At 33.9% G+C, this 19065-nt stretch overlaps 1 protein-coding gene across 3 annotated transcripts in view; it reads right to left on the bottom strand.

The window, feature by feature from the left end:
- Positions 1-18980, bottom strand: part of LOC136038398 (histone deacetylase complex subunit SAP30L-like) — a 31183-nt gene extending 12203 nt beyond the window's left edge. Inside the window, exons 1-4 of one of the 3 annotated variants that reach the window (XM_065721472.1) lie at positions 18839-18980; positions 10107-10237; positions 8330-8449; positions 3261-3524 (exon numbers count right to left, since the gene is read on the bottom strand). In XM_065721472.1, coding sequence (XP_065577544.1) covers positions 3261-3524; positions 8330-8449; positions 10107-10202 — 480 coding nt within the window. In that variant the 5' untranslated portion in view covers positions 10203-10237; positions 18839-18980. Of the gene's footprint in view, positions 1-3260; positions 3525-8329; positions 8450-10106; positions 10238-18780 lie in introns of all 3 variants that reach the window. The other 2 variants (XM_065721485.1, XM_065721478.1) reach the window with 2 other exon arrangements.
- Positions 18981-19065: the final 85 nt, after the last annotated feature.

Genomic DNA, 19065 nt, shown 5'->3' on the forward strand with positions numbered 1-19065 from the left:
TATGGTGCAAAATACGATTTCAGAAGAGGAAAACCAGTGCTTTGAAGAGGAAATTACGATTTCAGATATTGAGAAGACTATGAAAACCCATGGCATTGACCGCTGATCCTGCCATTGACGGGCTAGGATATGAATTTTATAAAAAAAAAATTTTTGGAAAGAGCTAGGAGAACTATTTCTTAAGGTTTGTAACCAGTTTTTAAATGAAGGTTATCCATCTGATGGCGTGGCGGTAATAACCTTGATTTAAAAAGGGGGGGGGGGGTCGGGCCGAGTCAAGAAATTGGCGACCGATAGCAAATTTGTGTTCGGATTGGATATGTTCAAAAGTTATGACGCAAAGGTAGAATAAGTTTTTAAGTAGAGTTATTGGAGCCTACCAACATGGTGGTATAAAAGGGAAAAAGGCCCAACATATACTCAGTGTTCTTAAGGAGCTGGTAATGCGAGGAGATCGAGAACTTAGGAGACTTATACTTCAAATGGATCTACTGGCTTTTATGAGTATTGACGTAGTAAAGGCTTATGAGTCGGTGGTTAGAGTAATTTTGTGGGTATTAATGGAAAGGAAATATGGGATGTCTAGACAAGCTGAGAAAAGATTTGAAAATCTTTATAAAGACCCCAAAGTCGTAGTCAAGGTCAATGGAGAGTTAATGAAAGAAATAGAAATGGAAAAAGCCCTTCGTCAAGGAGACTCCTTATCACCTTGCCTGTTTGAGATTTATATGGAACCCCTTTTTAAGTATGTTGAAAGTAAGATACAAGGCCTACCCTTAACTAATGGCACGAATAAAGGCTTTGGCATTTATGAATGATAGAAATTTTGTTGTGGGAAAGCTGGATGACATTAAGCAGGTATTATTAGGCCTGCAATGTTATGAGATTAGTTTCCATGTTAAAATCCATCCAGAGAAGAGTAAAATAGTGAGTTTAAGGGGGGAAAGTTCTCAGGTTGAATACCATAATTGGATCAACCTAACAGATCAAGCTAAGATACTTGGAGTTAGTTGGGGAAGGGAGACAACAAGTGCAAAAGTATGGAAATTGATGAATAAAATGGAGGGCACACTCCGTGCGAAGGAAGGTAAATACTGTGGTAACCTCTTCGAATGAGTCCAGTATGTAAATACTGGCCTACCAATTATGTTTTATTATGCACCGGTATTTGAGTTACAGGAAGATAAACTGAAACGGATTGAAAAAGAAGTTCGGAGATTTATTTGGAAGGGAAAATTTGAAAAACTAGCTATAAAGATGACGACAGTAAGGAATGAGCTAGGAGGTTTGGGATTTAATAGACTATGGCAAGGTTTGTAAATCCCTATTCCTGAGAAATATTTTTGAGATGATTGCAAAAAAACTATAAATTTGTGGGGATAAACCGTGAGTGGTTTATCCGAGTTTTAAATGAAGAGGATAGTGAAGAACGAAGAGAACTCTCAAATGCGTTACCCAGTGAATTCAGAGATGTTGTGGAGGATTTATGTGAATATAAAGGAAGTGGAATATTCGACAGTTTGATGAAGGCAAAGACGAGGAAAAAAATAATTGATATGGTTGTAGAAGAGAAGAAGAGAGATATTGATTACCGGGCAAAGGTACGAGAACCATTTATTGATTTTCAAGTATCTTTCGGACACCTAGCCGGGATGAAATACCAGAGCGGATGGAAGGAAGTTATGTTTCTCCTCATCCATGGGATATTGCCCTATCGTAACCGTATAGCAAGATTTGTGAGGAGTGGAGTTACCGGAGTGGCGGCTCAGCAGAAATACAGTCAATGATGGATTACAACATGAGATTATGGAGTGCCCCTGGAACGGAGGGATATTGAAGAAAATGTTTGAAATTGTGAAAGGGGAAAATATGAAACTAGATAGTGTGGAAGAAAAGAAGAAAATTGTAAAATTAAGTTTTGAATGTGAAAAAAAAAAAAAAACAAGAGAGAGAGCATAGGTTTTTTAGTGACGAATGTTTGTGTACATGTGTGGAAAACGAAGAAGAAAAAAGGAATTTTGAGTAAGGAACGGTTTCAGGCATAGTATAAAATGCGTGTGAATGAGATAAGAAAAAGTAAGTGGGGGTCAAAGGATATGGATGTGGAGTGGTTGATGGGAGTTAAAATGGATGAATGAATGGAAAATGATTGATTTTAATTGTAATTTTAGATTTTGTATTTTGGTTATAATTTTAAAGATGAGGGTGGGTGAAGTTCTTTGTTTTTTTTTAAGATGATATGAGGAATTTTAAAAGGTCATAAAATGTATAAGTAATGAGTTTAAATATGGTTTTGTTTTATCTTATAATAAATGTAATAAAGGATATTTATTTATTTTTTTTAGATGTAGATTTTGTATTTTGGTTTTAGGTTATAGTTTTAAAGATGAGGGTAGGTGAAGGTTTTTTTTTTCTTTTCTTTTTTTAAGATGTTTTGAGGAATTTTAAAAGGTTATAAAATGTTGTATAAGTAATGAGTTTAGATATGGTTTTGTTTAATCTTATAATAAATGTTATAAAGGATATTTAGTATTTTTTTTTTGTAATTTGAAAATTATTTACCGGAAAGAAGGAAAAGAATTTTTTTTTTTTATTAGTAGTTGGTTTTAGTTGACCAATAATAAGAGGCCCAATTTTTGGAGAGTGAATGTATTTTATTTTTAAGCTTATACAGATTTGTATTATGTATGAAGAAAAATATTGTAAATTGTGATTATTTGTTTAATGCGTTTAATGTTTTTATGTATTTGTAGTGTATTTTAAGCTGAGAAGGGACAGCCCCTTGCTGTTGTGGGCAACTAGTGACAGTTATTTTTTGAGTTGTATGTTAACTTTAATGCCGGTAATTTTTTTTATTAATTTAAATTTTATATAAAACTTAATAGATTTATTAATTTATAATTTAAATTTTTTAAGAAAGGTAAACAGGATTTTTAAATATAATAAAAAGGATTAATAGATTTTTTTTTTTTTTTTTTTTTAAGTTGAAAAAATTAGGATATTCAAAGAATTTTAGTAAAGAGGATTAATTATTTGATATATTAAAGATTCAGTAATTCTTAGTTCAATAGTCATTAACATTTATAGTCTGACGGTGCAACGGAAGACGTGTTTGCAGGAGTTAAAAAAAAAGAAAAAAGAAACTTGTCTAAAAAGTTCTTTAAACATCAAAAGAATAAATAAAATACGCAGTATTCGTGTGTTCACATCTACATTATAGCTTTTACTAGTCAAACAAAAGAAGAACAACTTTAACAAACCTCAGCAAGCTGGCTTTTATTTAATCCTGGCTTAGTTTGCACTTTAAAATGTCTTTTGTACCTCCTTAAAGTATTTATTTGTAACTGAATCAAATCAACACCGCCAGGTAATGGAGGATTTGCCCTCTCCTCTGGGCTGCCACTACCATTTCCGTTTTGGTCATTCTCCATTTCGTCGTCAGTAGTGCTTGGTCGACGTTTAGGTCGGACTCGCGCAGTTAAAATCTGATTTTTGTGGTAGTCACAGATATATATATGTCTAGCCTACAATTGAAAGAAGCACATTAAAATAAGAAAACAAACGTAAGGACACATAGAAAGGCCATTTTTACTGACATATTAAATCCTCGAAACAAGATTTAGAAACATCAGTGGAACAAAGAAGCTTACAAGATCTGATTTTTGAATTTCAACTGTGAAAACACTAAAATGAAAACCCACGATCCAATTGCTTTCTCACGATCCAATTGCAGAGAAACGGCATTTTCATAGCCTAAACTGGGGATTTAACGGTCAAATATATGGAAATTACAACCCTGATTATCAGTGGAAAAGTCCTTTAGAATGTTTTCTAATGTAAGCAGAATATTTTTTAGCCCTTACACAAACACCTTATATGACCTTTTGGGTAAAATGTAAGCAAGCTTTTGTTCAATTACATTTTTCCAACGATGAAATTGCTTACAAACAGCTTCTTCTTCATATGGTGTTTTAATTGTCATATTTAAGAAAACACATTTAATTCTTTTTTGATACATTATTTATATTTACAGCTAATAAAAGAGCTCTAAAGTTCAGATTTCTTTCTCCCAAAAGCTAACGATTTCCTACACACAAAGAGCGAATGCAAAGGTAGCTATATAAATAAAAATAAGCTTTCTGTCGATTAAAATTTTAATTAGCTTTTCAACTTTACCGATTTAATTAGCTTTTAACCAATTACAACTAATAACTTTAGAGTACCAAAGATACTGTAAAGCATTCATCTGGTTACCAAATATACTTATGGCTATAGTATCAAAGATAGATACTTGAAATTACTACCAAAGGTTAAAAAACAAATCTTTTCCTGCATATTTTACATGCTGGACAACGAGAAAGCTTCCAAATCAGGATATTGTACAGCAGAAGTTGGTGGTATGATCTTTACGCTGATCACTCCCTTTTTAGGGTGTGTTTTTATCTTTTTTCTGTAAACTAGTAAATTTTCGTAGGCAAATAATTTTGGTGTGTAACTTTAAGCTTAATGATTCTTACAATTTCAAAATCCCTACGAAAATCCAATTCTTTTGATTTATCAGGACTTCTTTTTTAGAGTTCAATTCACTATTACCATAAGTTTTACCATACTTTAAAAAGTCTGTCATCATTAACTGTTTGATATAAATTTTCAATTCATTGATTCAAATAAATAAGAGATGTATTCGATGAATCAAATAACTTTCTACATGAAATAAAATGATGCATAATTGTCAGAATTTAAAAGCATTAATTCACACTCAGGGTACGCAGAAAGGAGGAGAGCCTTTCTGAACGCCAAGATTTACAAGACTTCTCAAGATGTGTTGGAGTTTGCGTCAACAGTCATATTTATCTTTTATAACAAAACTCTGTCCCCTGTAGAATTGTAGAGGGACAGTTGGCAAAGTTCCAGTGGGCTTTCCCAGTAGGCACAGCTAATATAATATAAACAATCTCAGTTGCCCAATTGCCTTGAACTTCGTTGGACATGCTTAGTGATAAATATTTGAAAACCTTTGGTTTGGGATCTCTAATTGTCTTCAAATGGCTCACAGAACTAATAGACTATTTGAATTATACTTAATCTATACCCATCTACCTTAGTTCTGCCCTGGGACGGATGATAGACTATCTGTCAATAGGTGAAATTGATTATTTTTATACAATTCCGAAAAAGATTATGCCAGCTTTACCTCTCACTCAGACTATCTGTCTTGGCTTTACTCTAATCAGTCACGGTTCTCAATTTTTTCATCACTTCCACCAAGTTGGTTTTAATTCAAAATTAATTTGGCAAAAATCTACTAAAACTCGGATTGGCTAGCTAAATATTCGTATTAATAAAATCCCATTGTGAATGGGCCTTTACTCTGGCCTGGTGACACACAAGGGCAAACTGAGAGCAGTTTTTGGTGGTCTACAACTTTTCTGACTTTTTAGACAGTACAATCGGTGAACTTCAGCAATAATACAGGCGCATCCAGCAAAGAAACTTGATTTTACTTTCCAATACTTTCGTACCGGATTCGAGTCTTTATCTTAGATACCATGGTTAAAGTTAGGTGAATCAGGTAGTAAAGACATATCCAATATTAAGAATCTCCCAACTCAGGCTGATTGCAAATGCTTTATACAATCTGGCTACCCAAGAAACTAATCATGTCATGTGCTTAAGCTGACAAGAGTAGAACTTCGTAAAATGTCGACATTCTTTGTCGCTACACACACGAAAAGAAGCCCGCACTACATGTTTTAACTGCGACCCAATACAAGACTCCTTCAAGAAATTTAGATCAACCTAATGCCTAATGCATATTCCAAGGACAAAAAACGAAAAGAACAAAAATATCAAAAAAAGTAATGCACTTACATACACAAACAATAAAATTCTTACACACTTAAATACACAAAAATCAATACACCTAAATCTGTGTAAAGGATGAAAATTCAAATTGACAGAATGAGTAAATCATTCATTAACGATTAGTATCTAAGTTAGTTTTCTAGTTCGGTATTGAAGAGCAACCTGGGGAATATTCCCCAAATTTTCAAACACATTATCTCAAGGAGAAATTTGTATACAAAAAAATTTTAGTAAACATGTTTGTCAGCTATTCAAGGAGTATTGACAAGCCTTGGAAAGAAAATTGTAACTCTCCTAGGTCAAAAATGGATTTATTAAGCAAGAGACAATTTCCTACCATCACCACAAAAAAGGACAAAGGAAAACCTCCAATTTCTTTAGCAAGGATTGGAACTATTAAAGCTACCGTTGTTCAATTTCCCTCTCAAACACAGCAAACAGAAATTGCAAACTCAACTGAAATCACAAAGAGAATTGCAGAGTAAATTTTTAGGACTCATGAAAAAATGCTTGCATTTCGGATTCCGGTTTCAGTTGCAAATTCAACTGAAATCACAAAGGGAATTGCAGAGTAAATCTTTAGGACTCATGAAAAAATGCTTGCATTTCGGATTTCGGTTTCAGTAGCAAACTCAGCTGAAATCACAAAGAGAAATGCAGAGTAAACCTTTAGGACTCATGGAAAAATGCTTGCATTTTTTTTTTTTTTTTTTTTTAGAATTATCAGTCTAAATACTTGTTTCCATGCCAAAGGATGGTCGCACATCTGGTAAAACAAGCTTAGTTTTAATTTATTGGAACTTGGATTTTAAACAAGGGTTCAAATTTATTTGAAAGCAGGTTCTGAAATTTTTTGGAATCTGAATTCGAGGCAAATTCTGAATCTTGAAATTTCCTTTTATTCTTTTGTTTTCAACCTTTTTCCAATTTCTAATAAAGGTTTAGAGCAACTACTACCACGAATTTAGGCAAATTATGAAAATATTACACCATATATTGTGCCTTTTTTCGCCAAATTTGTTCCCTTTATCTTAGTCCGATGCGCAGAAAAGTAAAACAAAGAAACAAAACAAATATTAGTACAAGAAACGTTATTAAAACGTCTTTTTTACGATTATCAGTCTAAATACTTGTTTCCATACCAAAGGATGGTTGCAAGTCTTATGTACTACTAAGTTTTAGACTAACTCCAGTTTGAAACTGCTGTCTATTCAAACAGAACTTTAAACTCGAGATCAGAAACATTGTTTCTAGCCCCCCCCCCAAAAAAAAAAAAAATTGAAAGAACAAATTCAAACAGCCTTCTCTGAAAGAGCCTTCAATGCAACTCTAACGCTACAGGCTGTGCTCAAGGACAAGCAAAAACGTTTCATTTTCTCTCCAGGCGAAGTTTATATGCAGCTTTTCAAAATGTAACATCATATCTATAAATCTGGCTAGTGGTCTATACTTTCTGTAAAACCTCAGAGATTATGGCCCTTATAACTTTCTTGCAACATAATAGAATTGGCAGCATAAGAGGAAAAAAAAATAATTATTACTTCTGCAATACAGTAATACAACTTGTTATCTAGTTGTATATTACTGTTGCTGTTATATAAACCCCTAATAAAATTAAACGTGTTTTTTTTTAAGTTTTGCTTTAGACTGGGTTGAAGATCAAAAATAACTTATTTTACCAAAAGGGTAAAATTTACATATTCTTGTATATTTTCTGAAGCCTATGCTCTGCCTACTATCCTAGGCCGAACTATTTGATAATTAATAGTAAATATTTTGACCCCCCCCCCCAAAAAAAGCAACATTAGCTTTGGCCTTTAATTGAAATTCAAATCTTAGCAAATTTAAAGAAAATCATTTTGAGTTTTCTAAATTCTGCTGATAAAGACTCAGCTGTGGTCAGTGCAAGTGGCTTTAAATTCCTTTTAAGACCACACAAAGCCTTGAATTATCCTCCTATATCAGTGTCCCTCCTTGGATTGGCTATACTTGGGCATCATCCAAGCACACACACACAAACATGATCTAGGGAAGAAATAATGAATTTTCTTTTTAGATGTAGCCACAGTGATAATCACTTTTTGGGGCGCCACTGGGCTCTGGAATTGACATGCAAAAAAGCACACTGTGCTCAAATATTAGTCTGATTACCAACACTAATACTACAGTACCAACATGTGAACATACATCACAATTCTAGTTAGCTATGAAGTTCAAATAAAGGGTTACAGGGACTTGACTGGGATTTTTTTTTTTAAGACCAATTTAAGTCTAAGCATATCCTTTTTAGCATGTCCCTAGGCCATGGCATTGACATCCAAAAATATTCCTTTGTCAATAGTATTCATGCATAAAATTCAGGTTATCTACATCAAAGCTCTAGAGATGTCTCTTGATATTAGTTTGTTTTGAATTATAAATAAAGTTGTACTGCACTTTGCATGATTTTCAGCAACAAACTTACGTTTGAGTCGAGATGAAGTCTCAACTTCCTTTGTTGCACTGTTTTCTGTATCCTTTTGCTATATGAGGCATTGCCAGCAGATCGATCACACCTCTCTCCATCTTCACTTAAACAGCATATCTAAACATACAATCTCAGTTATTATTGATAATTATTATGATGCAATATTTAATAAATACTTGTAATTTGAATACAAATTAAGTACATGTTAATGTTTGTTGAAGACAACTGCATGAGTCATTTCCAATTGAGGTTCACATGGTGACATCAAGGGTATCTCTTGATGCATAGTATGGTACTTGGGAAGAAATAACCTACAGAAATTCACACCATACAACGCCTTTGTTGCAATATTGATCAATATTTTACAAATTAATACTAGAAAATGAATAATGTAATAACTGCAAGGGCAAATATGATTTCCCAAAATTTATAAATTAAGGTTTTACAAGCTGGACACTGGATAAGGAGAAATAATAACTACAATGGGCGATGATATTTCATCACCAAGGACCACCACCAGGGGAGTTGAGTGAAAGACTGGATGTCTGTCAGTGAAATGCAGCTGCTCAAAAGAAACTTATATTTAAAGATTCAATTGTCCATGCTTACCCTGCAACTGTTGTGTTTTCAAAACTCATTATTTCTTTTCTTGCTTAAGTACAACATTTTATCAAAACTATGAAACTATCTCAAATTATTATCTTCCAGAATCAAGTTGATTCATTGTCAAATAAGCAAATGACAAAAAAAAAAAATAAAAAAAATAAAAAATAAATGCTTAACTGTTTACAATCTTTCAGACAACTCAACCGCACAGTTATCCAGTTACTTACAAACCAACTCAGAGATCTCACCCATAAACAAATTCACATTTGAAATCAGGTCTTGTCAACACTACAAAATGACCAAAAAACAGATGTGTTTTATGATCTCTCCATTTAACTAAAAAGATACATTGTGTTGAATACTACTACAACATAAGGTTGTCCAAGAAAATCAAGGACAACTTCAAGCATCAGTTTGAATACAAAAAAGCCTTTCAAGAGCTCGTTTCTGAAATATACAAGATAATTTAAGAAACAACTGTACCAGTATCTGAGATGGCAACAGGTATCTGATCTAGCTTAACCCCACAAGCAACACCAAAGTAAGCAAAACATCTGAAGTTGAATGAACCAGCAAGAATGTTGGGTGCAGTTGCAGCTACACTTTCACCAATCTCCATTATTTTGGACTGTTCACATAAAAAACAGATCATAATCCAGCCATGCTGATTAAAACATGATTTGCATTATCAGGTGTCTATCACCAAACTCAGTGTTTCACAAGTTATCTAAGCATGGGTTTTGAGAACAAGGTCATATAAAGCACAAAATACACACACAATAGACGTGTGTGTTTTGATCTTTGAGAACATTGAGGTGAATAGGTGACTACTGTAGATCAGGTTCAGCAAGCACAAGCAGCTTGTTTCCCTGGCTGTTACCAGCAGTAGCCCCAAGCTTTATCTAGCTGTTTTTGTCCCTCTATAAAGTTTACAAAGATGCACCTTCAATACATTGGAAATTAATGGTAAAATTGTAGTTTTTGTCACCAGAAACAAAACTGGACCTTTTGATGTATGTACAAAGTATAAATAAAAAGCTTTGATGAATGAATGTCAGTCAACAGATTGTAAATGACCCAGTAACATATAAGTTATAAGTAAAGAACATATTACACAAATCACAAGAAAAAGTTGATTGTGAACTGAATAGAATTTCAAGGTACCAACTTGCTCAGATTGGATCCGAAATGGAGGGCCATTGTTGCTTATATTAGCTTCTGATTCATCTTCTGAGTCTTTGTATGTACTTGAAGCACCATTCATTGTCCTCACTCATTCAATCATCAAGATGCTGAAATCTGCAATAAAAAGAGCAATGAGTAAATGATGGTCAGAATATACACCTATATTTTTCTTTAAATAATTGTTAAGTGTCCATACCACCAAACCAATCATATCAGGTTCTACAGTGGTGATAGAATAAGAAAAAGACTGTTAAGTGAAGGTGGAGCACTGATAATAATAAAAGCTATCAAAACAAGTCAAGCAATTGAAACAGTAGTGGAGACCCATGTAATAATGAAAAACAAACCAAGTACCATTACTATAAAACAAGAAGTAGAAGCCATATGCAAACAGAAGGTGTTACAAAAGACAATGATATCAAGTATTGTTTTTGAATTTATTTTTGCCACCACATTGGACAATTTTTTCTACTTCTTGGGGTGGCTGTTAATACTGATGTTGTTTTTTGGTTTATTGGATGCATACTTCTATGAACACAAATGCCCTGCAAAAGGGAAAATTTGCACCAAATGTTGGAGGCCTAACCATTTTGAAAAGACTTGCAAAAGCACATCAGTCAATAGAATTAAAAACTTTTCCACTGAGAATGAAGAAAATAACCAGCACTTCATTGAATCTATTGCCTCTAGAATTGATTAAGCACAAAAGCCAATTTGATGAGAATAGTAGATGGTGCAACAGTGTAGCAAAAAAGAAGTTGAAGCAGCCAGAGCACTCATATATGGTACATATAGAAGATGGCAGCTTGCTTCATAGAAACAGGCAACACTACATCCCAGGTTGGAACCAGTCACAACCAAATGAGCACTTACACCAACATATCCAACAAAGGTCAAATAATTTAACCAGTACCCCTAACAAAACATACACCCAAATGAAAGAGCAATAGAGGGTAATGGGGCAATGTCTGTTCCAGGTTGTTCAATGCCAGAATACCTAGCAGTAGCAACAAGGCTAAAATACCAAACATTAACGAAGAGAAAGAAAGGGAAGTATTAAGTCAAAGAAGTGAGCTCTCTGTGCTGGAATAACCCTTGAAACTAGAACACAACCATCACCACCCCAGGGAACAACAACTCACTCAGGTAGACTTTCCAAACCACATGTTTGTATGCCCCTGTTCCAATATATTTCTATTTAAGAAGGAAGATGAAATATACTATTTTGCTTGCTTGGTTTTATTGCTTTTGTTTATTTGCTTGTTTTGCTTTTGCTTATGTGTTTCACTTATAGGTAGTAGGTCTGCATTAAAATATTATATTTAAACCTGAAGTTTGATGATGGAATATGTAACAGGGCACAGAGGATATTTTCAAAATCCAAGGGTGGCTATTTTGATGGGTTTTTTTTTTCAATGAAAATGCCATAGAAGTCATTTTAATGAATGGCAAGACAAGTCCCAGTCCCAAGGTAACTTCCCATGGCAATACTAATATATATCCATTACTTATTGTAATTCCCATTTTTACTCAGTTTTATAATGCCAACTAGAATAATTACTGATTTAAATGACTCTCTAAGAAAAAACTTTAGCACACCAGTACTCAAAAGCAGCAAAGTAAACACTGCTCTAAGGTTAACATTAGAAAATATTTCAGGGGTTGACAGTCCTACTCAAAGGCCTCATGTGAAAATCAAAGTGGGCCTATTTTAGAGTGTCTACCATGGTGTACATAGTTTTAAACTCTTTTCAGGTGGAGGACTAACCCTAAGATTCTTTACCTCTGGTCCATATTAGGTTAGTTCAATCTATGAAGTTTGAAGCATCTTTATTACAAGGATTACTTCTTTGTTCTTTTTTGTGAACAATAGATTAAAATAAAACAGAAGAATTAACTTGGTTGCTAAATTCAGCTTTATATTTATGCCTTTATCCTGTATTATATATATTAGTATTGTACAATACATATATTTATTTCTTTATATTATGTTTTTAACAAATATATTAAATAAAACAAAGAGAAGAGTCAGTATTGAATTTTTTTTTTGTTTTTCAAGTCATGATTGTGAAATCTGAATTTAGTGCCAGTTGGGCAGTTTTTTTTTTTGCCTTTTCTAAGATAAAAATTCCATGTCCACAAGGTAAAAGATAATACAAAAGAACTAAGCCTAACTGCATCAAGGATTTGGCTTGATGTTAGACTGCTAGTCAATATCCACAAACCTGGGATTTGCCCTGCTATTAGCTTGTTTTGCAAGCTTACTTTAAGCATATTTTCTGAGCTCTGTACTTGTAACAAGCATGAATCAAGGTTTCATATTGTTATGGCATTCTTGTAAAAGTCTGTTTCAAGCATATTTTTAATATTGCAGAATTGAAAAAGCTTTAATCAAAGATTTGCCTTGTCAGTGACTTATTTTGCAAGCTTGTTCAAGTATGTTATGAAAGTCATATGCTTGAAATCAAGAATTTATCTTGTTGTATAAGCGTGTTTCAAGCTTAATGTTACAGACTTGAAATATCTTGAATTAAGGATTTGTCTTGCCAGACTTGTTTTGCAGGCTTATTCAAAGTATATTACAAAAGTCATATGCTTGAATGAAGTATTTGCCTGTTTTGCAAGCTAGCTACAAGACAAAATATGGGAAAGTGGCAGACTTGAAGCAAGCTTGTTGGGCGTTTTGCTTGCTTTTACAGGCTTATTTGCCTTCATACAAGGGATTTTGCTAGCTGGGTGCTTGCCCCAACTTACTCTACCAACAAATATTTTTTACAAGTCTAGAACAAGTGAAAGTACAAGAAAAGATCATTATCAAGGCATAGCTATGTGCATTTTACTCTCAAATTGTAAATAAACAGTGATAATTGACCTACATGGACACTAAAATTGATCTACCTTTTAACCCTCTTTCCACAAATACTAATTGGTACTGTACCAAATTCCAGTTCAAACCCTAAAAGGTGTTTTTTTTTTCATATACTCAATTTTAAATTTAAAGTTTAAACAGAAAAAACGAAATCACACATTTAATTTCTTATCCAATGCTCCATCCCAATATAAAATCGCTTTTGTCATAATTGCATCCCAGACCTCCTCCACAAACTGAGACACACATAGCCTCAACATAAAAATGTTCTGATTTTGGAGGTTTTCACTATTTTGTGCTTATTTTTGATTAATTACCTTTATAAAGTATGCATCATATAGTGCCAAATAAAGTGAATTTGAGAAAACAGATTTTGTTTGTAGTCTAGGGTATGTCTTGTTGTATTGAGGGGGGAGGCCTGGATAAAATTGTGTTGGCAATAATTATTATATTCAGGAAGAACACTAATTAAGGTTTTCATCAATAGGTGTTCTTGGTTAAAATCAAATATAAATTGAATGAGTTTTTTCATGAACTTTTGTTTTTTCATGATTTGTTCATTAACCTGTAAGACTTCTTTAGGGGTGATGGACCTGGGGTTTGGTGACCTTCTTTTGTTTTGTTAAAGTAAATATAATCTTCACTTTTAATAGTTTCCCATTTATACACTGATTATGCAGAGGAGAAAGACCCATTGTTTCACTATATAAACACCTATTTTGGTTTTTTATTAAGTTATTACTATCTGTGCTTAGAACTTTGTTTATAATGTGAGTTGTTCTTATTTATTATTTCATTTATTTATATGTTTAGTTGTTGTGCTTTTTGTGTGTGTGTTATGTTAAAAAAAAAACATTTTTCCTTCTTTTTCATCATTTGCAATTTTTTTCTGTAGAGAAAGGCTCCCAGACATGGGGCCAAAATATTTGGAATATTTTTCTTTTAGTTGAAGTTTAGTTTTGTTTTTATTTTTTGTTCACTGCTTTGTTGAAATGGTAAAATTCGAGTTTAGAGACTTCTTGCTATCTTGGAAAGGGGTTAGGTTAGGAAAAATGAAACTTTCAGGGATGGGTCTACAGGCTAAAGTATATTCCAGGAAGGTATCTTAAAGTACCCACCTCCACTCCTTCTCTCTCTAGAGGACCCTGAAATTTGCCTACATGACAGGTCTATACCTATTGAAATTTTGACAAAACAAAATATTACCTTAATTTTCAGTTACCAGTTGCTTTGTCTCTGCCTTTAGTTCTGAGAATGCAATTCCTGTTATTTGAGTAGAATTCTGAGCCATATCAATGTTTTTTTTTGTTTTTTTTTTAATTCAGAAACTATATTTGCATATCTTTAATACCTTATAGATTAGAACTGAGCAAAGTTGTGAAGCTGAAATCAATTTTGTTGTACTTCATTCAAGCAGAAGATCTACTTTGCAAGGTTTCACTTTTTTGCACACATATTTTTAAAGGTCATCAAAGGTCAGGACCTTCTAGAGGAAGAGGGAGTAGAGGTGGGTACTTCAAAATACCTTCCTGCAACATATTTTAGTCTTTAGACTCATCTAAGACTCATTCTTAGTCTAGAGGAAGAGGGAGTAGAGGTAGATACTTCAAAATACCTTCCCAGGACATACTTTAGCCTGTAGACCCATCCCTGAAAGTTTCAGTTTCCTAACCTAACCCCTTTCTGAGAAAGTAAGAAGTCATGGTAAAATTCTAGTTGATTGACTTTTGGCTATCTTGGAAAGGGGTTAGGTTAGGAAAATGGAACTTTCATAGAAAATTAAACATAAATATGTTTATTTATTGGGCCAAAATATTTGGAATATTTTTTTAATTGAAGTTTAGTTTTGTTTTTATTTTTTGTTCACTGCTTTGTTAAAATGGTAAAATTCTAGTTTAGAGACTTCTTGCTATCTTGGAAAGGGGTTAGGGTTAGGAAAAATGAAACTTTTGGGGATGGGTCTACAGGCTAAAGTATATTCCAGGAAGGTATCTTAAAGTACCCACCTCCACTCTTTCTCTCTCTAGAGGACCCTGAAATTTGCCTAAATGACCCTACATGACCTATTGAAATTTTGACAAAATAAAATATTACCTTAATTTTCAGTTACCAGTTGCTTTGTCTCTGCCTTTAGTTCTGAAAATGCAATTTCAGTTATTTGAGTAGAATTCTGAGCCATATCAATGTTTTTTTTTCAAATTTAGGAAATGTATTTTTATATCTCTAAAACCTTATAAATTGGGATTGAGCAAAGTTGTGAAGCTGAAAACAATTTTGTTGTACTTCATTCAAGCAGAAAATCTATTTTACATGGTTTCACTTTTATAATACACATATTTTAAAGGCCATGGCCCTCTAGAAGGAGAAGGAGTAGAGGTGGGTACTTCAAAATACCTTCCTGCAACATATTTTAGTCTTTAGACTCATCCCTGAAAGTTTCATTTTCTTAACCTAACCCATTTCCAAGATAGCCAAAAGTCAATCAACTAGAATTTTATCCTATCCTTTACTATACATTCTATCTAGGCTATATTTTGAAACATAGGTAGAGTATTCCAAAATCTTTCTGTTTCTATTGTTTTTATTTGCTATACTTTTTTTAATCAGCTAAATTTTGAAGGCTATATGAGGAAGGGTGGGGGATTTTCTGGGGTGAATACACATAGAATAGGACACCTAATTTAAGAATTTTACTTTCAGTATTTTACAATACTTCCTTACAAGTACCTTCTTTTTTAAAGATTAGGTCTACATGCCTAAGACACCAAAAAAGATATGCTAAGCTATTTTCAAAATACATAAGAGGGGACAAATCCCCCCAACTGGCACTTGCAGTTAAGTTGCATTGGATTTGGATTTTTATCTTAGCTGTATATTAGCTGTGTATAAAGTCAATAAGCTGAATACTCTGCTTCAGGAGCAATTTCAGACTTGTTTTCCCGTAAAAGTCATTACTGTGAGTGACACTGATAAACCGTGGATAACCAATGATCTAAAGAATTTAATAAAAACCCGTTGTTGCCTTCATATCGCTGGTGATACCGTAGCTTCAGCCAAGTTGCGTAATCATATTGTTAAACTAAACAAGCGTGCCAAGAGGCAGTATGTGAGGGATAAAATTACTCCCTTACTCACAATAGACTCCCACAAATGGCATTCCTCAGTAAAAAGACTTACCGGTAAGACAACACTCAGAGATCTAAGGCTCCTCAAAGAGGACGGTACCTTAACCTCAGCTAATGAAGTCAATTCTTTTTTTGCTGACATTTGTACCTCATTTCCATCAATCACCAAATCAGAAATTGATACTATCATTGCTGGTGCAGAGATTGAGGACGTATGCGAGGTCTCTGAATTCACTGTTTATAAGGAACTCCTAAGACTGAAAGCGAACTGTGCGTCCTACCCAGGTGAGCTTCCAGTAAAGCTGTTACGTGAATTCGCCATTTTTCTTGCTAAGCCACTCTCTTCTATAATCAACCAATGTTTCCTTCAGCAAGTATTCCCTAGTGCTTGGAAAAGAGCATATGTCCGCGTTATTCCAAAAGTAAGGTGTCCAAAATCTTGTGATCAACTCCGGCCTATATCAATAACTCCAAACCTTTCTAAAGTTGCAGAAACGTTTATTTACCGCAAACTTATGTCACAGGTCTCTGCACATCTAGACCCGTATCAGTATGGAAGCCTCAGAGGCAGCAGCACAACTGTTTATTTAGTACGGATGTACCATCTCATTGTCGAGTGGCTCGACCAAGGTAGTGCTATAGTCGACCTTCTCCTCGTAGACTACCGAAAGGCTTTTGATCTTATTCGCCATTCTGTTGCTATCACAAATCTATGCACCATGGGTGCGCAAAAACATATTCTCCTTTTAGTGATCAATTTTTTACAAGCCTGCTATCAGTGCGTTTACAGTCTTTTCCCAGGAGATACCAACTCCGAATGGGTTGAGCTTACATGTGGAGCCCCACAAGGTACTAAGCTTGCTAGTCTACTGTTTTTGGCAGTGATAAATTTCATCCTTTCCGGCTATGAAGAAAGATTTAAGTATGTAGATGACTTGTCAGTCCTACTGAAGTACATTGTTGAGAAGTCTGAGGCTGTTCCCCAATTCTGTAACGAAATAATCAAAAACTTCAAAGATGAATGTACTGCGAACAGCCTCCAAATCAATGAAGGAAAGACTAAAATCCTTCGCTTTAATCCCCTGAAGAGAGACTTTGTGTGCCCTCCTCCTCCTTATCCTAGTGAATCTTCGGCAGTAGTGCTTGGTGTCAAGTTTAGCATCGACTGCTCTTTCAGCCTCCATGTCGATACAATTATCAAAAAGGCAAATAGTGCGATGCAGACACTTATACTAATGCGTCGATTTGGTTTTTCAGTGACACAACTAAGGATAGCCTATCTTACTTACATTCGACCAATTTTAGAGTATGCATGTCCCGTATGGGGCCCACAAGTCAATAACACTATTTACCTAAGTGACCAGCTTGAGTCAATACAAAAAAGAGCAGTCAAAGTAATATTGTGCGATGCTTTTATTGAATATAAGTTAGCATTATCCACTTTACAAATTCCCTCTCTTCAAGAGCGTCATCTCAGTTTGATTCTTGAATTTGGCCAATATCTTCTCAGAAGTGATAAATACAGATTGATACTACCACCAGTTTTAGTGAAACATCGAAGTACTAGGTTGAAGAAATTTGACAGATTAGCAGCACCTCCTTCACGCACAAATCATTTTTCCAACTCATTCATCCCTTTCTTTGTATCAAAGTATAACAATTGTTGATTTTAAACTATTTGTCTTCTGATTTTTTTTTTTGTCATTTGATTTAATCCTTTTTTCTTTTTTGTAAGCACAAGCGTAATTTAGTTTTATGACTATGAGAGATTGTGCAAATAAAACCTATTCTATTCTATTCTAATTGATTTCTTCCTATCTCAGAAAGGGTTTAGGTAAGGAAAATGAAACTTTCAGAGATGGGTCTATAGGCTAAAGTATGTCCTGGGAAGGTATTATAAAGTACCCATCTCCACTCCTTCTCCTTCTAGAGGGCCCTAAAATTTGCCTACATGACAGGTCTATAGGCTTACCCATTGACAAACAACATTTTACCTTAATTTTCAGTTATTAGTTACTTTTTCTCTGCCTTTAGTTCTGAAAATACAATTCCTGTTATTTGAGTAGAATTTTGAGCCAAATCAATGTTTTTTTTCAAAATTTAGGAAATGTATTTGCATATCTTTATAACCTTATAAAATGGAATTGAGCAAAGTTATGAAGCTGAAAACAATTTTGTTGTACTCCAATTAAGCAGAAGATCTATTTTGCAAGGTTTCACTTATATAACACACAAATTTTTAAAGGTCATCAAAGGTCAGGGCCCTCTAGAGGGAGGAGTGGAGGTAGTTGCTTCAAAATACTTTCCCAGGACACACTTTAGTCTCTAGATTCATCCCTGAAAGTTTCATTTTCCTAACCTAAACCCTTTCTGAAATAGCAAGAAGTCAATTAACTAGAATTTTACCTTCACCTTTTAACTAGGCTGCACAATCAGGCCAAATAAATGTAGGCTAACCCAGTAATTTCTAAAATTATAGTTAGGCTAACCTTAGCCCCAGAAAAGAAGTTGTATAATAAGGAACCTTTCTAGACACATAGATTGAAGACAGCTATAATCGGGACTAACTAGGCTACATGGCGAACAGTTTGGCCTATGCTAACAGTCAGTGTTCAGGAAAAGGAGAAAAGATTGTCAGGTAAGCGATTTCACAAGAACCTTACTTCACTGCAATTATAGTTTGAATATTGAATGAGCCTAACGTTAGAAGCTAAGGGTTACCTGATGTAAAAAAGGCTTAAAATCATAGCTTCAGTCTAACTCTTTTTAAAGTTTTGTTTATGTTTTTGATGATGCTGATGAATATCACAGCAAGAATTTTGATCAGTTTTGAACATAAAATATTTATGAAAACAAAATTTTGATAAAAATAAATTGATTTTTGGATTTTATTATTTTTTTTAATTAAAAAAAAACTAATTTTTAGAAAATGATTAATTTATTAAAAT

This window comes from Artemia franciscana, chromosome 2 (assembly GCF_032884065.1).
Source record: "Artemia franciscana chromosome 2, ASM3288406v1, whole genome shotgun sequence".
Classification (NCBI taxonomy): domain Eukaryota; kingdom Metazoa; phylum Arthropoda; class Branchiopoda; order Anostraca; family Artemiidae; genus Artemia; species Artemia franciscana.